The 21,556-nt window shown below is 36.3% G+C and overlaps 1 protein-coding gene across 1 annotated transcript in view; it reads left to right on the plus strand.

Moving 5' to 3' along the window:
* Positions 1 to 21,556, plus strand: part of Hps5 (HPS5 biogenesis of lysosomal organelles complex 2 subunit 2) — a 39,036-nt gene that overhangs the window by 739 nt on the left and 16,741 nt on the right. The window contains exons 3-14 of the mRNA XM_047516296.1: positions 2,049 to 2,210; positions 4,033 to 4,143; positions 4,284 to 4,348; positions 4,986 to 5,178; positions 6,395 to 6,528; positions 9,851 to 10,063; positions 10,364 to 10,435; positions 16,449 to 16,537; positions 17,958 to 18,136; positions 18,550 to 18,708; positions 19,789 to 19,975; positions 20,982 to 21,104. Of these exons, the coding sequence (XP_047372252.1) occupies positions 2,103 to 2,210; positions 4,033 to 4,143; positions 4,284 to 4,348; positions 4,986 to 5,178; positions 6,395 to 6,528; positions 9,851 to 10,063; positions 10,364 to 10,435; positions 16,449 to 16,537; positions 17,958 to 18,136; positions 18,550 to 18,708; positions 19,789 to 19,975; positions 20,982 to 21,104 (1,633 nt within the window). The 5' untranslated portion in view covers positions 2,049 to 2,102. The remainder of the gene's footprint in view (positions 1 to 2,048; positions 2,211 to 4,032; positions 4,144 to 4,283; positions 4,349 to 4,985; positions 5,179 to 6,394; positions 6,529 to 9,850; positions 10,064 to 10,363; positions 10,436 to 16,448; positions 16,538 to 17,957; positions 18,137 to 18,549; positions 18,709 to 19,788; positions 19,976 to 20,981; positions 21,105 to 21,556) is intronic.

Consider the following 21,556-nt stretch of genomic DNA (forward strand, 5'->3'; position numbering starts at 1 on the left):
TCTCTTATGGGCTTAATTTATTGTTTGTTAGGACGGAGCTGTGACAGATTTCACAGAAGTAATATTTTAAACTCAGTTTTGCAGAAAGATAAGGTTTTGTTGGAAGGTGTAAGATTCAGTGAACTGCATATACTAAATCATAGAGGCACAACAAATTTATAGATTGAAGGAGGACCACAGGATAGTCCAGTATAGTTGGAGAATAAGAGAGAAGTAAGATGGGAGATGAAGCTGGAAATAAGTAGAGATGAGATCACATTATATAGGACCCAGCCTTATATTAAATTATTCCATTGCTTGTATTCTGTGTTTCAACCAAAGACTAAACTTGTATTCTCCAAATATGTTTTCATTTTTCCACCTTTATATCATTGCTTATTGTTGCCCTATATTCTACTCTTTTCTTTTGATAAAACCTACCTGGTGCTGGTGCTACTTCCCTTAGGAAGTTTTCTGTGGTTCCTTTTAATTCAGTGTGACCCCTCTAATCTCTTAAGTTCTAAAAAGCAAATTGCTTTTTTATGTTACATTTCTATATGGTATTTGTATGTTTCTCCCTATTTGATTGTGAACCGATTTCTGGAATTGTTTTACTTACCTTGTTCCCACAACTATGCCTGGTGTTGTACTACCTACACAGTGATAAAATGTGAGAGAAGAATCTTTTTAGATCAGGAGTTCTCAAGTATATTGAGTATAGGTGTATTAAATTTTTTGTTGGTTGTCTTTAGAACACCATTCTCCTTACACATGTTGACCTGAATAAGAGAAAATTAGTAGCAGAAAGTAAGACTATAAAATGTGTGTATAATAAAAAATATCACAAGGACTGGGGATGTACCTCAGTGGTAGAGCAAAACCACAAACAAAACTAGGTCTCAGTGGTAGACCTCTTGCCCTAGGTTTGATTCCTATTGCCACAAAACCCAAACAAAAACCAAACCCCATAAGCGTCCATAAGCTTCTGTGTTTTACAACTTGAAGGTATGCTTCATGAACGTTAGAACTTTGTTTTGTCTTCTGCCATTATCTCCAGGATCTAGAACAAAGCCTAGATGGTGCTCAGCATATATTTGTTCAATAAATGGATGAATAATAAATATGTTTCTAAAAAGAGTCAAAAACAAAGTGTAAGCAATTAAAAAGCAAATATAAAAGTTATTTCTGACCTGTCTGTGGTATTTGTTTACTTTTTAGTCTTAATTTGGTGGGCAGCAAAAGACTGAGAAAAGTTAAAATTTAACAGATACAGTTTTCTTAAAATTATTTTTTTTCCTGGAAATTGGTGCCATTTGACTAAAAAAAAAAAAAAAAAAAAAGCACCTGAGAATGGTTGACTTAGAGAGTAGTTGTTAAACAGATAGGAATTTCTGTTAGTTTACAAAGTTCTCATTGGGTATTTGACATTTGCTACCTAATATTCTTATCCCTATTCATTCCTATCTTGTTTCTTTTATTGAAGCTGTTATTCTTTGTGTTCCAATTGCCTGTACCTTCTCATTTAATAGATACATTTGTTCAATCAACATAAATATCAGGCCCCTGCTAGATTGAATGGAGAGATCTAAAGACTTGTTCTTAATTAAGCAGTGTTAAATTGTTGGTTGATAACTTTAGTGTTTGCTGATAAGGCTTTGTTATTTGAGGCCTTTACAAAAGGTTTGCATTTTAATGAGAGACTCTTGAAGACATAAGATTTACAACTCAAATACATCAGGGTTGCTGTTTTAGTTCAAGGAACTTGACCAATTTTTCTTTTAAGACCTACTGTGTCAATTTTATCTACTCACACTGTTTGATAATGCAGTGGGATAGGTTGATGGAGGGCCTTGAAAATCTGGACCTGATACTCGAGGAATTTGAGAGTCAGGGAATGAACACAGTGTGACCACACTATTACATGCAATGGTACCTATATGTTTTTTTGTTTTGTTGTTTACCAGCATGTCCAAAGTAGGACTGGTTGTTCCTTTCTTGTGTTTTTCCCTGTGTTCCCCACACATTTCTTGAATGTATGCTGAATGAATGGTGATCTTATATTTTTGCAGATTTTATTCAGGCAAGGAATACTGTGCCTGAACAAGTTTCACCTTTTTGACTAAATGACTTTTGTGCCAGTGATACCAGAGCCCTACAGCCATGTTCTTGCAGAGTTTGAGTCACTGGATCCATTACTTTCAGCCCTGCGTTTGGACTCCAGTCGTTTAAAGGTGAACTTCTTAATCCTTGTATTGGTTTCGTTTTCATATTCATGTTTTTATGTACTTTGTTATATTTGCCCCTGTCCTCTAGTTCTGTTTTGTGGAATTGTCGGGTATTCTTACCTGCCCTCATGATACCTCATGTAGGAGTAGCATAGTCATAGCCTTGCCTCTCTCCCTTCCTTTCTTCTTGGGATGGAACTCAGAGGTCCCTTATGATTGAGCCATACCCCAAGCCCTTTTTACTTTATTGTGACCCTATTTCACTTTATTGTGTCTTGCTAAACTGCCCAGTCTGGCCTGGAACTTGAGATCCTCCTGTTTCAGCCTTCCAAGATCCTGGAATTACAGGTGTGCACCACCATGTCTGACATCATAGCTCTTCTGTGATATATATATTTTAAACCATCATTTGAATTCTCTCCAAGCCCTGGAAACCATCATTCTGCTAATTTTTTCCCTTCTCAATAATCTTTCTTTCTTCTCTCAGAAAGTAATGTATGTTATTAAAATTAATGTTATAAATGAGTATGCCCCACATTACATTTTGAACAGCATAAACCACTGCAGTTATTCCAGAACAACGAGTTTGATATAACCAATTTTAGGGAGTAAAAATTAGCTCTGTGGGAAGTGTGTAGTTCCTCAATATGAATTCTTTTGATTAAAGGCAGGAATGATCTGGTAAATAACAGAGTATCATAATCAATTCCAAAAAACTTGATTCTTGCACTTTTGTTGCTCCAAAGCACTTTTCTAGCCTCTGAGGAAAGAGAAAATGGGAAGTAATAGGCAAAGCAATATGAGCAACAATGGTGAGGGGTGTTATCAGTTAAACATTTTTCAGCTGCAAGTTAGAGAATACTTTACCTCAATGACTTACACAATAAAGATGTTTATAATCTCATTGGAGGCTGGTGATGCTGGGTTTTGTATGGTGGCCCAACAATGTCACTGAGGACTTAGGCTCTCCATCGTTCTGTCATCATCTGTATGCTGGCTTTTATTCATAATTGCAATATTCATATCCTGGCTCCAGTCTTAATGCCCCTATTGTATCTCAAGCAAGAATGAGGAGGCCAAGAGCAGAGGGTTTGTTTTCTTGAGATTCTGCCTTTCATCTGGGAAGGTAAAGCAGGCTTTGCCTTATTAGCTAGAATTGAGCCATATGGCTACCCTGGCAACAAGGGAAAATGAGAAAGTGACTATTTACATTTTTCAGCTTCTGTGGTGAAAAGCAACAAATTTGAAGCGGGTCGGTAAGTCTCATAGTAAGCCAACTAATAACTTTGGCATAGCATGGCCACTGCTTGCTTTGGTGGATCAAGAGAGAAATCAGCAGACTGGTGGTTTAGGGAAACATGGTAGTATAGCAACTTGCATATATGCCCTCCACAGTCTCACTTGCTCTAAGGACTATGGTGTTTTGTGATGATTATGCAGATTAGAAATTATTTAAATGAACAAATGATTAAAGTGCTTGCTTTAACCCCTGGTACTTACTTTGTCTTCCCCCATTGTGGTCAGCATTAGAATGACCTTAGCCAAATTACACAAAATATGAATGGTCTAATAACTGGCTTTTGCCCAGAAAAGATTACTCATTTATACAATTGAGCCTATTCAGCCTTTTGATATAAGTGTTCTTTGTTTGATATTTTTTAGTATTCTAGAATCAGAGAGTGAGTGCCATTATGTTGTATCCATCTGGTCAGAGGGTGGACTGAGGGGAGAAACTTGAACACAAATCCTCATTATTCATTTCCAGTGGATAGTTTATTTGTTTAAGTGGCTATGAGTATCTCATGCATGTCTCCTCACATGATTTTAGTGCACAAGCATAGCTGTGTCTCGGAAATGGTTGGCTTTGGGAAGCTCAGGAGGAGGACTCAATCTCATTCAGAAAGAAGGCTGGAAACACAGGCTTTTTCTTTCACACCGGGTAAGATCAAGGGTAGCCTGTCACATACCATTAAGAGTATCTTTCATAAATGTGAATTTCTCCAATATGATTAATCATTTAGAATAAAAGAAGGATGTAAAACTTGGGATTTAAATAATATTTTTCCTTTTGTGCCCTAGGAGGGTGCAATTTCTCAGGTTGCTTGTTGTTTACATGATGATGATTATGTTGCTGTAGCTACCAGGTAAGAAACTGTTTTAAAACTATCTGATCTTTTCCAAGTGCATTTTAAACTGACAAGTGTGCTAGGGTGGCCAGCCATCTCAGTTTGCCTACTATTGTCCCAGTGTTGACACTGAAAGGCCTGTGTCCTGGAAACCTTTCAGTACCAGCCACCCAGGATGGACCATTAGTTATTCTATGATTTGTAAAAAAAAAAAAAAAAAAAAAAGCTAATTTGAGGCAACAACATTTTAAAGGCCATAAAAGAGGAAGGGAACAGATATAATTTAGAACATTTAGATTCTTCTGTTATGTTGGGTTTGGTGACTAAAACAAAGAAATGAATACATTGACTCTTTACTTCCTTTTTTCTTCTTATTTTTCCATATTTTTATTTATGCATTTTAGTCATACATATGATAGGATTTTTTGTTATGTATTTGTACATGCACACAATATAAAAATATAATTTGGCCAATATCATTCTCCAACATTTCTCCTTTCTCTCCCCTACTCCCTTCCTCTGGTCTTTAACTTCCTTTTTTTCTGAAGAACTTGAGTTTGCATGTGTGTTTAATATAATTGATGTTATAATGCAGTTAAATTTTTATCTTTCTCACCACTGCCAAAAATTTCCTTCTGTGACTCAATTCTTTCAGTCAGGGTCTTGTAGTTGTTTGGGAATTAAATCAAGAGCGTCGTGGGAAACCAGAACGAATTTACGTGTCTTCAGAACACAAAGGCCGAAAAATTACAGCTCTCTGTTGGGATACAGCTGTTCTTAGAGTTTTTGTAGGTGATCATGTGGGGAAAGTTTCAGCCATCAAACTCAACACATCTAAACAAGCAAAGGTAAGAACAACTCCAGTTCTTTGTGTATGAGATGAGAGATACAATGTGTGATCTTATAGAACTTTGAGTTAAAGGATGCAATTTTATCCAGTGTATATCTTGTGGGACTGATTGAAAACAAAGACTTAAGATGTTTTGAGAATTATTTGTAGTACATATGGCAGACTGGTTTAGATGGATGATACTGTTGTAGAATGGCTCCTGTGAACTGTTTCAATAATTTGCACTTTGTCTATTGCAGTACTTCCTAACTCACCTGTCTGGTTCATTTTAATAATAATATTATTATTATTTAATATTAGGCCATTGAGAAAGAAAAGATCCCTAATTACTAGTTAATAATGAAATGGCAAATACAGAAATGGCACCAATTGTTCAGGCTCCTGTTCTCCTGGCCCCCGTCTAGAACAAACTCATGGGTATAGGAATATTTTGTCTCAGGATAGATGTAACTTAATGTAAATGGAATCATAAAGGAACTTATGCTTAGATGTGCAAGTCCCCAAGCTTCCTGCCATAGTTATTGCTTGAAGGGATGGAACTCAAGTTATTTTAACAGAATTTTCCAGTCTGATTTTGAGACAGTGCATATCAGTTTCTTGGTCTTGCTTCTCCAAGGCCATTATATCACAGGTGGGGAAATTTTCCCTTATTGGCTTATTTCTGTGGATAATTCTGACAGAAAAAACGAGCTAAGTACTGTTGACTAAATTTTGTATTTTAGTGAACACATCAGAATATTCTGGCTTGGTCATCATGTCCCATCAAAGATTGGTACTGGGGATTGCACCCCAGGCCTTATGAGTGGTAGGCGAGTGCTCTACCACTGAGCTTCATCACCAGCCACTAAATTATTGTTTGATTCAAAATCCAGTTGAAACCCTTTACATAGTGTAGACTTAATTTGTCTCATTCCCAAAGGGAGAAATATATCTATAGATGAAAATTCTTTCACATATTTCAAAACTTGCTTCATCTTTTTTTATTCCAACCTGTAAGGTTAGCTAATCACATACTGCTCTTAATTTACGTATCAAATTATTTCATAAACTTTTAAGTGAGTTAAATTTTCATATCCCTATAGGCAAATTAAATTTTTGCCTATTTAAAAATTGTATTTTGTCATCCAAGTAATTTTTATTTACAAGGTTAAGAGGAAGAGATTATGTGTAAATGTTATAATGAAATGCTTTATTTTCTTCTCATGTCCCTTTAGGGAGCTGCTGCCTTTGTGATGTTTCCTGTTCAGACAATAACAACAGTTGACTCTTGTGTTGTCCAGTTAGATTATTTGGATGGAAGACTGCTTATATCTTCACTTACTCGATCCTTCTTGTGTGACACTGAGAGGTGAGTCATCAGATATATAGAATTTTAGAACTCAGAGAGTCTCAGAAGTCATCTAGCCCAAACCCCTTAATTAATTACATAGATATTAATAAGGAATGGTTGAATACAAGCTAATATTGGAAAGTAGGTAGGAGGTAGAGGAGATCGAGAAATGTGGGTGATCAAGACAAGTATTTAAAGAACCCTACTATGAAGCATAATCTAAGTACCATGAGAGAAGCCTAAAGTCTTATTTCAATAAGGAGAATCAGGAAGTCTTCCCTGATTGAGTTTTTTTGTTGCTATTTTTAAAATTTGTTGTGTATTATAATAGAATTTTACTCAAGAATAAAAATGACTGAAGGATTAATGGTGACATATATTTCACCAAAATCTTAAGGGTGGAAACACATGTATGATGAATGGCAAAGGAGTGTATTAGAGGTGGCCATGCAATATCAGAAAAGAATGGAGGACAACTGGAAATGAATATTATATATCATTGTGCCAAAGTTCCTCAGCTGTTTTCATTGCAGGGAAATTTTCACTGGCCAGTTTTTTTCCCTACTGGCCCTAACTGGTTTGCTTGCCACCATATTTATCATGATCATTCCTTCTTTTTAAAATTTATTATAGAGAATTTTGAGCACACACAAAAATGAGATTGTACAATGAACCCTCATACACCCATTTCAAAGAGTTGTAAGTTTGAGTTTCATTACAGCAATGTAGAACTTGCTGCAAAAGTAACAAGCCTTAGAAATGTGCACTTTCTGTTAGGTACAGTTCTGTTTTCAAGGATACGAATAGCACAATAATTTAAAAATTTATTTATGTTAATATTTTTTAGTTTCAACTATGTCCCCACTCAACAAACAGTATTTAAAAAGAAAACAATAACTAGGACTCTTAATGAGTAACCGAAGTGATAGTTATGAATTTGCTTCTCCTGTCAGACACTATTTTCTAACAGTTGCTAGAACAAGGTGAATATGAGAAGGGAATGAACAAACAGAAACAAAGAGTACTGATAGAGGAGAAAGAACATTGGATAATGGAACCTGACAACATGATTTCCAGGCTTAGTTCTGCCCCTATTTAAATCTTGCCAAATGTCAGTTTCCTCATCCAGAATATAGAGATAGTTTTAAGGATATGAAAGTATTAACCTCATGCTGTACTCTGGATCTTTAGCACTGTGTTAGACATACAATATATCAAGTAAAAAATATATCTTATTTCCCAAATGAGGAATTTAAGAAATAAAACTATAATTTCTTATATTACCTCAAGTCCATATCAAAGCACTTTCACATCCATGTTCTTATAGTAAAACATATTTTATGCATGGTGCAAATAAGTACAGGAATTTTTATTCAATTATTAGAGGTCATGTAGTAAATTTATGGTAGAGAGCATAAATAGATCATTCCCCAGTAAAAGATATTGAGTTTATGGAACTCTACAGTATACTGAGTGGTTTCTGTGGGTTAGACACGGTGCTGTATAATTGGTATTCAACTAAGGAGAGATAAGACACTCCTCATTATATACCCAAAGGACTTAAAATCAGCATACTGTAGTGACACAGCCATATCAATATTTACAGCAGCTCAGTTCACAATAGCTAAGCTATGCAATCAGCCTAGGTGCCCTTCAGTGGATGAATGGATAAAGAAATTGTGGTATATGTACACAATAGAATATTACTCAGCTACAAAAAAGGACTTTATGAATTCTGGTAAATGGGTAGACCTAGAGACTATCATGCTAAGTGAAATAAACCAATCCCAAAAAACCAAAGGCCGAATGTTCTCTCTGATATGTAAATGCTAACACATAACAAGGGGTAGAGGGTAGGGAAGAATAGAAATTCATTTGATTAGACAAAGGGGAATGAAGGGAAGGGAGGGGGCATGGGAATAGGAAAGACAGTAGAATGAATCAGACATAACTTTCCTATGTTCATAAGTGAATACACCACCTTGAAACTTCACATCAGGTACAACCACAAGAATGGGATCCTAATTAGAATAGGTTATACTCCATCTATGTGTAATATGTCAAAATAAACTCTACTGTCATGTGTATCTAAAAAGAATGAATTAAAAGTAAAAATAAAAGCATAGCAATACCAGTAAAGGAATTAAATTTCTTAATTAAAAAAAAAGGGATAAGAAATGACTTTTGTCCTGAAAAGTAATAATCTATTCAAATAGATATAATTGCCACATATAATGTGGTCAGTACTATGAAAGCATAGTATAGGAAGCATGTAATTTAGCATGTGAGAGTCAAGGAAGTTTCTCAGAGGAAGAATGATGGAACTAAGTCATGAAGAATACGTAACAGGAGGTTTTAGGAAAAGGCAAACTCATCATTTATCAACTTCCATGTTTCTAGGCAGTGCACTAAACTTTTTTTTTTTCCTTGCAGTGCTGGGGATTTATCTCAAGTTCTTTCGTATGCTAGTCTAGCATTCTACCACTTGGCTACCTCCCCAGCCCTTTTTAAAATTTTTATTTAGAGTCAGGGTTTCATTAAATTTCCCAGTCTTGATAAGTTGCCCAGTCTGGCCTTGAACTTTTTATTTTATTTTTTTGGTACTGGAGATTGAACCCCCAGGGTTATTTAGCCAGGAAGAAACATCCCCAGCCCTTTTTAAAATGTTTTATTTTGAGGCAGAATCTCATTAAGTCCTTAGGACCTTGCTAAGTTGCTTAGGTTGGTCTGGAACTTGGAATCCTCCTTTGTAAGCCTTCCAAGTCAGTGAGTACAGCTGTGTAGCACCACGCCCAGCTCAAATGCTTTTATATATCTAACTCACATAATCCTACATGGACAGGATGTTCCAAGATATGTTTCAGGAACTAACCTTTTGGGGAAAGAGGAGTTTATTGGATGTTTGTGGGGACGGAGTATCTTAGAGACAGAGATGGAAAGGAGATTCATAGTTTCCATTCAATGTCCAGAGTGCATTGTATTGTGTGAGGACTGAGAAGCAGTAAGTAGGGTTCAAGGATGTATGATGAAGTGCTTTGGTAGAACTCACCTTTTAGATTTGAAACAGGTTTTCCCACCAATTCTGAGCTCTCATTCTGTGGATAATAAACTGAGTACAAATGTTAAGAAGTTTGCTTCCTATCGCAGAAATAGTTAATGACAAATTAGAACTAGAACTCTATTTTAACCTTTCTACTACATTGTTCCTTCCAGCATAATACTAATATGAATAAGGAGAGAACACTGTGGGTAGGGTTATCAGAGCTATGCTGATTTATAGAGCCATTGTCTTCAACTTTTTTGTAAGTAAACATACTTTCTCTTCCTTTCTGGATACTAGAGAAAAGTTTTGGAAAATTGGAAACAAGGAAAGAGATGGAGAATATGGAGCTTGTTTCTTCCCTGGAAGGTGTTCTGGGGGCCAGCAACCTCTGATATATTGTGCTCGCCCTGGCTCCAGGATGTGGGAAGTGAACTTTGATGGGGAAGTTATAAGTACACATCAGTTCAAGAAACTCCTCTCATTGCCACCTCTCCCTGTGATTACTCCGAGGTGATGATTTGTGTCTGGTTGGGATTATTTGAGAAATTTACATGGAGGTTGGGTTAAAATCTCTGATATTCTCTAATATGTTGAAGATTTTGTTACACTTTTTAAGAACTAAGTAGAATTTTTATCAGAAGATTAAAAAAACCCTTTAATCAGCTCTCTTTCCTATGATTAGAATGAATTGAATAAAGGAAAATGCATTTAGGCTCTTGAAATTGTTTTGGAGGTGAAAATTGCAGAATATTAAGAAAACTATAATTTTATGTTGTGAGTAAATCATTAACATATGTGTTTGCTTCCTAGATCAGAGCCTCAGTATGATCATACAATTGGATGCTCCCAGTCTTTGTCTTTCCCCAAACTCTTGCATCTTAGGTAAGTTTGTCCCTTGACTTTTCCTCTTATTCAAAGGCAGTCTGTTTTTATTTATCTGTTTTTGGTGCTGGAATTAAACCCAGACTCTTGTGTCTACTAAGACTATGAAGTATACTGAACTATACCCTAGCCAGTTAACTTTTGCGGGACAGGGAGCGTTTTTGTTGTTTCCATCATTGTTTTGTTTTTCTGCAGTGCTGGCAATTGAAGTCAAGCCTCTTGCATGTTGTCAAGTGTTCTCCCACTGAGCTATACCCCTGGTTCTCCCCTGACCTTTTTCTTCGGGACAGGTTCTCACTGTGTTACCCAGGCTGCCCTTGAGCTTCTGGACTCAAGCACTCTTCCTGCATCAACCTCCCAAGTAGATGAGACTACATATTACCACACCTAGCCCTCCAAATTAGCTTTTATTTATTTATTTTGTGATGTTAGGACCAAACCCAAGGCCTCACCCAAAACAGTATAGCTGAGTTATAACCCCAGTCCCCAGGAGCTTTTTTAAATTGTTTTTACCCTAAATTATTTTTGGAAAGTTAGGAAATGATTATGTGAAGTGCCCTGTATATAAGAGGAATGGAGGAATGAGACTGGGGATATAGCTCAAGACAAGAGTGCTTGTAACTAGCATACCCAGGGCCTCGGTTTGATCTCCAGCACCACCAAAAAAAAAAAAAGGAAAATGAATGAGAAAATACATTTCTACATTATGTACAACTGTGAAGTACCAATTTATAAAAATGTGGGAAAACAAAAGAAAATCCCTTTCCAAACCAACTGGAGTGTTTATAATTGTCAGGGAATGTCTCATAATCAGAGCTAATAGCTATTGGTATTCATTCTCTTACAACATCTCCTACCTGTTGGGATGATATAATGAAAGCAAGTCCCTGACTAAAATCTGCCATACAGATGTATGTTTATTAACAAGCAGGCACAAATATAGTTATAGACCTTGTTCAATGTTTTAATTTCAACTCTCTGCTTTTTAGGTACTCTGACAAATACTTTGTATGAAAGATCTGTTCAAGGCAGACTCAGCCCTATTCTAACTACAGGTTCAACTAGCCTTTAGTTGCATTAGATGCAAAATCCATATTAAGTGGCAGCACAGAGTGCCACTGTAGAGGTTGTCAACTGTTTTGTTTGCCAATTTCTATACCTTATTCTTCAAGGGTATGGGTGTCAACGTATGATTTTCTGCTAATCTCTGTGCTTGAACTCTACTTATTTCATCAGTGAAAAATTGTATCTCATGTCCTTAGGCTAATTAATAATATCTCTAATGCTGATTTAGAAAATGTTATTTAGAGTTTATTTAGAGTTAGGATTGGGTTCTTTTAAAGGGTAACTAATTACTGTAGAATGAGACTTTTTTTTTTTTGGGTGTTACTGGGGTTTAAACCCAGGGTCACTTTACCATTTAATTACATCTCCAGCTCTTTCTATTTTTTTATTTTTATTTATTTATTTATTTTTGGGTACCAGAGTTTGAACTCGGGGGTACTCGACCACTGAGCCACATCCCCAGCCCTATTTTGCATTTTCATGTAGAGACAGGGTCTCACTGAGTTGCTTAATGCCTTACTTTTACTGAGGCTGGCTTTGAACTCACGATCTTCCTGTCTCAGCCTCCTGAACTGCTAGAATTACAGGTGTGCGCCACTGCACCCAGCCCTTTTTATTTTTTATATTAAGACAGAGTCTTGCTAAATTGCTGAGACTAACCTCGAACTTGGAATTCTCCTGCTTCAGCCTTCTCAGTGACTGAGATTATAGTTGTGTGCCACCACACAAACTCAGAATGTGATTTAATAAAAATAATAAAAAAAATAGTTTATTTGTGAGGCCCTAAGCAATTTAGTGAGACTGTCTCAAATTAAAAAATGAAAAGGACTAGTGGTGTACCCTCTCCTCTTCCCACAAAAAAGAAAAAAGAAAAATTGAGTAGGACATGGTGGCATTCTCCTGTAATCCCAAGGACTCAGGAAGCTGAGTTGGAAGGATCACAAACTTAAGGGCACATTCAGCAACATAAAGACTCTGACTCAAAATAAAACAAAAAAAAAGCTGTATGCAGTGGGGCTTGCCTATAATCCTAGCTACTTGGGATGCTGAGGCAGGAAGATCACAAGTTTGAGGTCAGCCTCAGCAACTTAACAAGAACCTGTCTCAAAATGGGGAAAAAAAAAAAAGGGAGGTGGGGCTGGGGATGTAGTTTAGTGGTAAAGCACCCTAGGTTCAATCCTGTGTACTACAAAAGTAAATAAATAAATAATAAATATAAAAGAAATAAAAGCACTGGGAACGTAGCTCAGTGGAAAAGTGCCCTTGGGTTCAATCCCCAGTACTGTAATTCAGTAAATCAATAAAATAAAAATAAAAAACAGTCAATGTTAACTAGTTGCCACCAAGGGCAAAATAAAAATTAACTCATGTATATCCATTCACTAAACCAAAGTATTTAAAAAAGAATTGTAGACCTTTTAACATTTAATAAACCCATAATTCATCCTGAAAGTTATTGGAGAAATACAGCTAATTATTTGCCCATACTTCATAAAGTATATTAAAACCTCTTTCTCCATTAGAAGTCTTCCTTTATGACACTTATCAGTTTATAATTACATATTAATAAAATATTTATAAGGCCATCTTACAGTAAGCTCTGTGAGGGCTTCATGGCTATTTTGTTCACTGTTGTATTCTCAGTGTTTGACTTAGTGCCTAACACATGATAAGACACTTAGTTGACTGTAATGTGATGTGGAGTGATAAGTTGGGTGATATATGGCATAGCTGTAGAAAACACTTCCTCAGGAGTATGCTTGGTTTCCTGGTAGTTGTTCCTTTGAGTTTGGTTGTTTTTTTTGTTGTTGTTGTTTCTCTGTACATGGAGTAAAGGCGTACCATTTGTGTAATCATAAATTTACATAGGGTAATGTTGTTTGATTCATTCTGTTATTTTTTCCCTTCCCCCGACCCCTCCCACCCTTCTCCCTCTGTACAGTTCTTCCTTCCTCCATTCTTGCCCCCCACCCTAACGCTAACTCTAACCCTAACACTAACCCCTCCCACCCCCCATTTTGTGTCATCATCCACTTATCAGCGAGAACATTTGTCGTTTGGTTTTTTGAGATTGGCTTATCTCACTTAGCATGATATTCTCCAATTTCATCCATTTGCCTGCAAATGCCATAATTTTATCATTCTTTTTGGCTGAGTAATATTCCATTGTATATATATACCACAGTTTCTTTATCCATTCATCAATTGAAGGACATCTAGGTTGGTTCCACAATCTGGCTATTGTGAATTGAGCAGCTGTGAACATTGATGTGGCTGTATCTCTGTAGTATGCTGATTGTAAGTCCTCTGGGTATAGGCCAAGGAGTGGGTCAAATGGTGGGTCCATTCCAAGTTTTCTAAGGAGTCTCCACACTGCTTTCCAGAGTGGCTGCACTAATTTGCAGCCCCACCAGCAATGTATGAGTGTACCTTTCTCCCCACATCCTCGCCAACACCTGTTGTTGCTTGTATTCTTGATAATCGCCATTCTAATTGGGGTGAGATGGAATCCTAGGGTGGTTTTGATTTGCATTTCTCTTATTACTAGAGATGTTGAACATTTTTCCATATGTTTGTTGATTGCTTGTAGATCTTCTTCTGTGAAGTGTCTGTTCATTTCCTTAGCCCATTTGTTGATTGGGTGATTTGCATTCTTGGTGTAGTTTTTTGAGTTCTTTATAGATTCTGGAGATTAGTTCTCTATCTGAAGTATGAGTGGCAAAGATTTTCTCCCACTCTGTAGGCTCTTTCTTCGCATTGCTGATAGTTTCCTTTGCTGAGAGAAAGTTTTTTAGTTTGAACCTATCCCAGTTATTGATTCTTGCTTTTATTTCTTGTGCTATGGGAGTCCTGTTGAGGAAGTCTGGTCCTAAGCTGACATATTGAAGCTCTGGACCTACTTTTTCTTCTATAAGATGCAGGGTCTCTGGTCTGATTCCGAGGTCCTTAATCCATTTTGAGTTGAGTTTCGTGCATGGTGAGAGATATGGGTTTAGTTTCATTCTGTTGCATATGGATTTCCAATTCTCCCAGCACCATTTGTTGAAGAGGCTATCTTTTCTCCATTGCATATTTTTGGCCCCTTTGTGTAGTATGAGAAAATTGTATTTATTTGGGTTTGTGTCTGTGTCCTCTATTCTGTACCATTGATCCATCTTTCTATTTTGGTACCAATACCATGCTGTTTTTGTTACTATTGCTTTGTAGTAGAGTGGAAGATCTGGTATTGCGATACCCCCTGCTTCACTCTTTCTGCTAAGGATTGCTTTAGCTATTCTGGGTTTCTTATTCTTCCAGATGAATTTCATAATTGCTTGCTCTATTTCTGTAAGGTACATCATTGGGATTTTAATTGGAATTGCATTGAATCTGTATAGCACTTTTAGTAGTATGGTCATTTTTGACAGTATTAATTCTTCCTATCCAAGAACATGGGAGATCTTTCCATCTTCTAAGGTTTTCTTTAATTTCTTTCTTTAGTGTTCTGTAGTTCTTATTGTAGAGGTCTTTCGCCTCTTTTGTGAGATTGATTCCCAAGTATTTTATTTTTTTCAAGGCTATTGTGAATGGGGTAGTTTTCCTAATTTCTCTTTCTGAAGATTCATCACTTATGTATAAAAATGCATTAGATTTATGTGCATTGATCTTATATCCCACTACTTTACTGAATTCACTTATGAGTTCTAAAAGTTTTCTGGTGGAATTTCCTGGTTCCTCTAAGTATATAATCATATCATCAGCAAATAGGGATAGTTTGAGTTCTTTCCTATTCGTATCCCTTTAATTTCTTTGGTCTGTCTAATTGCTCTGGCTAGAGTTTCAAGGATGATATTGAATAGAAGTGGTGAAAGAGGGCATCCCTGTCTTGTTCCAGTTTTTAAAGGGGTTAAGGAAAGGAAATTATCAATGGTATGTATAAATTAGTAGCAACCTTGAGAAAGTAAATGAGATTTATGAAATACACTCATATTTATATCAGTAAATAGTATGAAACAAAAAAAAAAAAAAAGAAAAGAAAAGGCAAAATGGAGAGAACCAGACTCCTGGAGAGGCAGGCAGAAAACCAAGAAAGAAATGTATCCAAGAGTCTGGGGAAGTGGAACTCAGGAAAGAAGGAACAGTCTTCTGTCTGGGATTATTGAAGGATTAGTAGGTTTGGCAGTTAGGAAATCTGTTACTTTTGGATAAGTCAATAAAATGAAATAATTACCACCCCAGAAAACAGGGTGGATTACTGAGGATAAATGAGGGACAAAATAGATTCTGTGAGGTACAGAGAAAAAAAAAGTCCAGGTTTGGGAGCTAGACCATCCTTAGTATCATTTCTGACTCTTCTCTTTTCATGCTGAATGGCCTTGGGCATATTATGTCATCTTTCTCAGACTTGGTTTTCTTTTTTGTAAATAAGTAGAACACTTATACCTTCATGGGCTATGAAATTAGATAATATAGGTAGAGCCCTTGATAAATCTTGTGGCATGTATTCGACCAGGTGTTCTCAGTCTTTTGTCACGTACACACAACTAACAAAATTAGAATATTATCATTCCTAAAAGTGGCTAACTAGAGCAGTGATTTATTGTCATAAGATGTTAATCTTTAAATGAGTCCCTGTAATATATAATACAGGAAGCTTAACTACTTTAATAAATTTCAGGTAAGTCTTCTTTAAGCTTTTCTTTTTCCACATACCAGCCTTTTCTTTTTCTAGATGGTCTTTTGTGTACATGTCTGGCATCATTTTATGCTTTTTTTTTTTTTTGATGTGCCATTATAGACAGAAAGGAGGGTGTTAAGATATGATTAGTTAGATCCCTATTGTATTTTCTTTGTACAGTCTGATTTTACTTCAGTAGATAATGTGAGGATCAGAATTCAGGGAACTATATCAAACTTCTATATCATAGCGAATTTTAATTCTTTTGCCTTCTTCCATTTTCTCTTGCAGTGAGCTTTGTGTACTGACCTGGACAGAGAAAGGAATTTATATTTTCATTCCTCAAAATGTTCAAGTTCTTCTTTGGAGTGAAGTCAAAGGTATTTATTTATTTTTTCCTTTTAATTTTGTACTGGGGATTGAACCTAGAGGTTTTTTTTACCATTGAGCTACACCTCTATGATTCCAGCCCTTTAAAGTTTTTCATTTTTTATTTTGAGACAGGATCTTGCAGAGTTTCTGAGGCTGGCCTGAAACTCATGGTCCTCCTGCCTTAGCCTTCTAAGTCTCTAAGGATGTAGGCATGCAACACCATGCCTGGCTTATATTTTTCTTTCTTATGTGATTTTTAGTCTCATAAATGCTTGTGAAATTTAGTATGAGGATTCTTTTGCAGTGTAAGAAGTTGAAAATAGAATGGGGTAACATTTCTATTTAAGATTAAGATCATAGATATTTCCCATTATAAGATACTTTCCAACCATACATCTTTGAATTTATATTCAGGTATTCATTTTTAAGGATAATTTTAAATACAGTTTTTATTTATTCTTAAATATTTGTAGCCATTACTAAAGAATAAATGGGTTAATTTTCCCCTCTATTTGCCCTTAGTTTTTAGCCCTTCTGGAAGTGCTACTTTCACTCCTATTTTGTATCTTAACAGTTTAGGACTCAAGAAGTCCTTGAGGGGGCTGGGATGTAGTTCAGTAGTAGAGTGCTTGCCTATATGTGTCAAGCCCTGGGTTCAATCCCAGCACTGAATAAAAAAAAGTTCCTGAGGGAACAGTAGACACTGTCCTGTCACTAAAACAAAGACAGTCTTTATATTCTTTTGGTTAAACCCAGAAATGGGTTAAATGTAACTGGTTTAGCACCGCTGCTTAGCAGAGAGTATGTTGACTTTTGGGTCTTTTTCTACCTTGTAAAAAAAGAGAGAGAGAGAAAGCATTACTTACTGGTCTGATCAACACTGATTTCTTGTAGATTAAGTTCTTTTAGTATGTCCTTTTGAAAACTAGTTCACTGAGTCTTTTTTTTTTTTTTTCTTTTTTTGTGGTGCTGGGGATTGAACTCAGGGCTTGTGCTTGAGAGGCAAGCACTCTTTACTGACTGAGCTATCTCCCCAGCCCGAGTCTTTTTAAGATGTTCTGCCAAGACAGTACTTGAATTCATTCATTGATCATCAGTTTGTAATTCTCAGGAAAACTATAGTTCTGACTCTAATATAGATTACCCTCTTTCACAATCCCATTCCTTTTCACAGAAAATAGCATTTTAACCATAGGATTTTAAATCAGAGATGTGGTTCTTTCTCCATACCTTTTATTCTGGATCTTTAGAGAATAGTGTCTAAAATATTGTTTCTTCATTGAAATACAAGTATAAAAATAGAGATGGAGTTTAGTCAAGCCTAACCTTATTTGGAAGTGAATTTATTAGTCTAATTTCAGCCATTGCAGAAACAGAAAAAGAGTGTTGGGTTAACATCCTATGCATTCACCCCTGTGATTTGTGTAGATATTCAGGATTTGGCTGTCTGCAAAAATGAGCTGTTCTGTTTGCACCTAAATGGGAAAGTCTCACATCTCTCCCTATTGTCTGTGGAGCGCTGTGTGGAACGCCTGCTAAGGAGAAGCCAATGGGACCTGGCTGCTCGCACGTGTTGTCTTTTCCAAAATTCTATCATTGCCAGTAAAGTGAGTCAGAGCTCATCTAGATAAGTTGATCATGGGTTGGTAAGACCATGCTAGCTTTCCGGATTGTCTTGTAAAGTTGCTTATTTTTATTAGCCTTTCTATATGACCTATAGATACAGCAGTAATTCCCCAAAGAAAGCATAGCAGATATATCTAGGGGTGGTAGAGGGTAAGAAGGAGGGTATGCTTTCCATTTAAAAAAATATCAAGTTTATTTGAATTTTAGAACTTATTTTTAAGGGAGTATGTGGTAATTCTTAAAATCTGGTTAAGTTTTTCATTAGCTTCCTAAGCCTTTATAAAACACCTGTGAAGTTCTTTACTAGACTTCTTTCAATATATTGTGCATATGAATATAGACTTAATTACAGATAGTAAGCAGTTCTATTGGGTTTTACTTTTCCTTTTATTAGGCAAGAAAAACTTTGACTATTGATAAATTGGAGCATTTGAAATCTCAACTGGAACTTGGAACCTGTAGTGATCTAATTTCTCAACTGGATGAATTGATCTTAAAATTTGAACCTTTGGATTCAGCTTGCAGCAGTAGAAGAAGCTCCATTTCATCACATGTAAGTATTCTCACTTTTTTTTTTTTTTTTTTTTGGTGCTGGGGATCGAACTCAGGGCCTTGTGCTTACAAGGCAAGCACTCTACCGACTGAGCTATCTCCCCAGCCCCAGTATTCTCACTTTTTAAAGGGTTTTGTTGTAAAGTAATATTGCTTTACACTGTCCTCATTTACCCCTGGGATTCCAACACTTGTGTTCCTTTCCATGTAGTTCCTTATTTTTCCTTGTTTCTTTCAATGATTTTTTTTGGAGATAGGGTGTGTTAGCTTTCATCACTGTGATAAAATACCTGAGATGAACAGCTTATAAGGAGGAAAGATTTGTTTTGACTCACAATTTCCAAGGTTTCAGTTCATGGTTGTTGATGGCTAGGCAGAACATCAAGTCAGGGAGCACCTGATGGAGCAAAGCTGCTTACCTCGTGGCAGCTAGGGAACAAAAAGAGAAACTGAAAGGGACCGTAGTCTCAATATCCCCTTCAAAGACACACTCTGAATGACCTAACTTCCTTCCACTATATCCCACCTCCTACAGGCTCTTCTGCCTCCCGGTAGTGCCATAGGCTGGGGACCAAGGCTTCAACACATGGACCTTTGGGGGACACTCAAGATACAAGCTGTAGAAAAAGGGCTTTCTTTCACCTGTTGGGCATCTGTATGAAACTTAGCTGATCTTGAAGCCATACTTTGTTTTTGTCATTGTTTATTATTTTCTTTTCCCAAATATACCTACTATAGCCTTCAGCACAAATTAGGTTGCTCCTAATTTGTGATTTCAGATGCTTCATGCTAATATGAGTCTCACTGCAGCTCAGGATTGTCTCATTTACTCCTCATTCTCACTGCCATGCTTTATGAAGACAAGCTAGAGAAATATGGCAGCATGATGTCACTAGCACATGTGAAATACTCAGTGGCCAGGCACCTAAATTTTTTCACCAATGTGTTCTAATAAATCATAGTTGTTATTGAGTTTTCATTTTAGTTTTGGCATTTCTGTGAAAAAGCTACTTTGTGTTACAAAGGAAGTTTTTACTTTGATTTCTTTCTTTCTTTTTTTCTTTTTTTACCTCATTTTTAGGAAAGTTTTAGCATCTTGGACTCTGGTATTTATCGTATCATAAGTAGTAGAAGAGGCAGTCAGTCAGATGAAGACTCTTGCTCTCTTCACAGCCAAACCTTATCAGAAGATGAGAGACTTAAAGAATTTACCTTACATCAGGAAGAAGACCAGCCAGATCAGGGTTGTGGCTCACAGGGAAATGAAGGTGATGAATATATTTCCTGTTGGTTGCTGATAACAAGCAATTACTTTCTGTAATTTTGTTCCCAAAATTGAGTAGTTTTTAGCATGTTGATAGACTTTCCATCCAACCTATAGACTGCTTACCATTAGGAAAATAGGTTTATTTTTAGTTGTTTTTTAAAATTTTGATACCCAAGATTGAACTCAGGGGCACCTAACCATTAAGCCATATCCCCAGCCCTTTTCATTTTTTATTTCGAGACAGGACCTCTCTTAGTTTCTAAGACTGGTCTTGAATTTGTGATCCTCTTGCCTCAGCCTCCCAAGTTGCTGGGACTATAGCTGTGCATCATCACATCTAGCTTATTTTTAGTTTTTTTTTTTTTTTTAACGTCATGTTTGAACTAACATTGGTAAAGTGCCTAATTAAAAAAAAAAAATTGTACTTGTAGATGGATAGCATGCGTTTATTTTATTTGTTTATTTTTATGTGGTGCTGAGGATTGAACCCAGTGCCTCACATGTGCTAGGTGAGCTCTCTGCCACTGAGCTACAGCCCAGTCCCAAAAGTGCCTAATTTTAATCATATATCAGAATGCTGCAGAAGGATGAGAAAGATTATTAACCAAAATAGTGGAAAGATTTTATCCTTACTAACAAAATTATTTTCCATCAGGAATGAGAAATTGCTACAATTTTGGGAGCCGTTACCTTCCCTTTTCAGTGTTCACATATTCCTGTGATTGAACTGTTGAGAAGATACTAATAGAGGCCCCAAACTTCCTTTTTGACTTATGGGGATTCAGGGTTAGTAGGCAAATGCAGGTACCTGCCTAAGTGTTTTATGTAGACCATCCCATGCATCTTGTAAACCTGTGGTTCCACACTCATTTGTATCTGGGTCAGTTGTGATTTGATATTGAATCCTTTATTTCATTGGTTTATTCATCTTAGAATTTCTTTAAAGTTTAAAGAAAAAATTCCATGTAATTCGATTTTATTTCTTTTCCCCCAATTCCATTCATTAGACAATGTTTCTCATGTTCCAGTGACGTTTGAGACAGATAAGAATGAAACTTTTCTCCCCTTCGGCATTCCATTATCATTTCGTTCTCCATCTCCTCTTATGTCTCTTCAGCTGTCAAAGAAAGGTAAAACAATTAGTTTGGTCATTTAATTCCATTTCTGACTTTACTTCACAAAAAATGACAGTACTACCAAGAATGAAAAATTCAATACTCAAGTTTTCTATGTTCCTGTTAGTCCTAGGAAGTTGGTTTGGACTTAATTAAAAAACCGACTCTTTTTAAAGTGAAATGATATGTGTCACGTAAGGTCCATGTAAACTTAAAATATGATTACTTAATTTAGGAAACTTCCCTGAGAAACAGTGATTCAGTGCTAAAGATGAAGGTCACATTAGGTATTTGGTGCTGAGATGGGAAAAGCATTTATTTTATTTTTTTTATTTAAAAAAAAATTTTTTTTTAATTGTCAATGGACCTTTACTTTATTTGTATATATATGGTGTTGAGGATGGAACCCAGTGCCTCACATATGCTAGGCAAGTGCTCTACCACTGAGCCACAACCCCAGTCCCGGA

The sequence above is a fragment of the Sciurus carolinensis genome, chromosome 11, assembly GCF_902686445.1.
Source record: "Sciurus carolinensis chromosome 11, mSciCar1.2, whole genome shotgun sequence".
Lineage (NCBI taxonomy): Eukaryota > Metazoa > Chordata > Mammalia > Rodentia > Sciuridae > Sciurus > Sciurus carolinensis.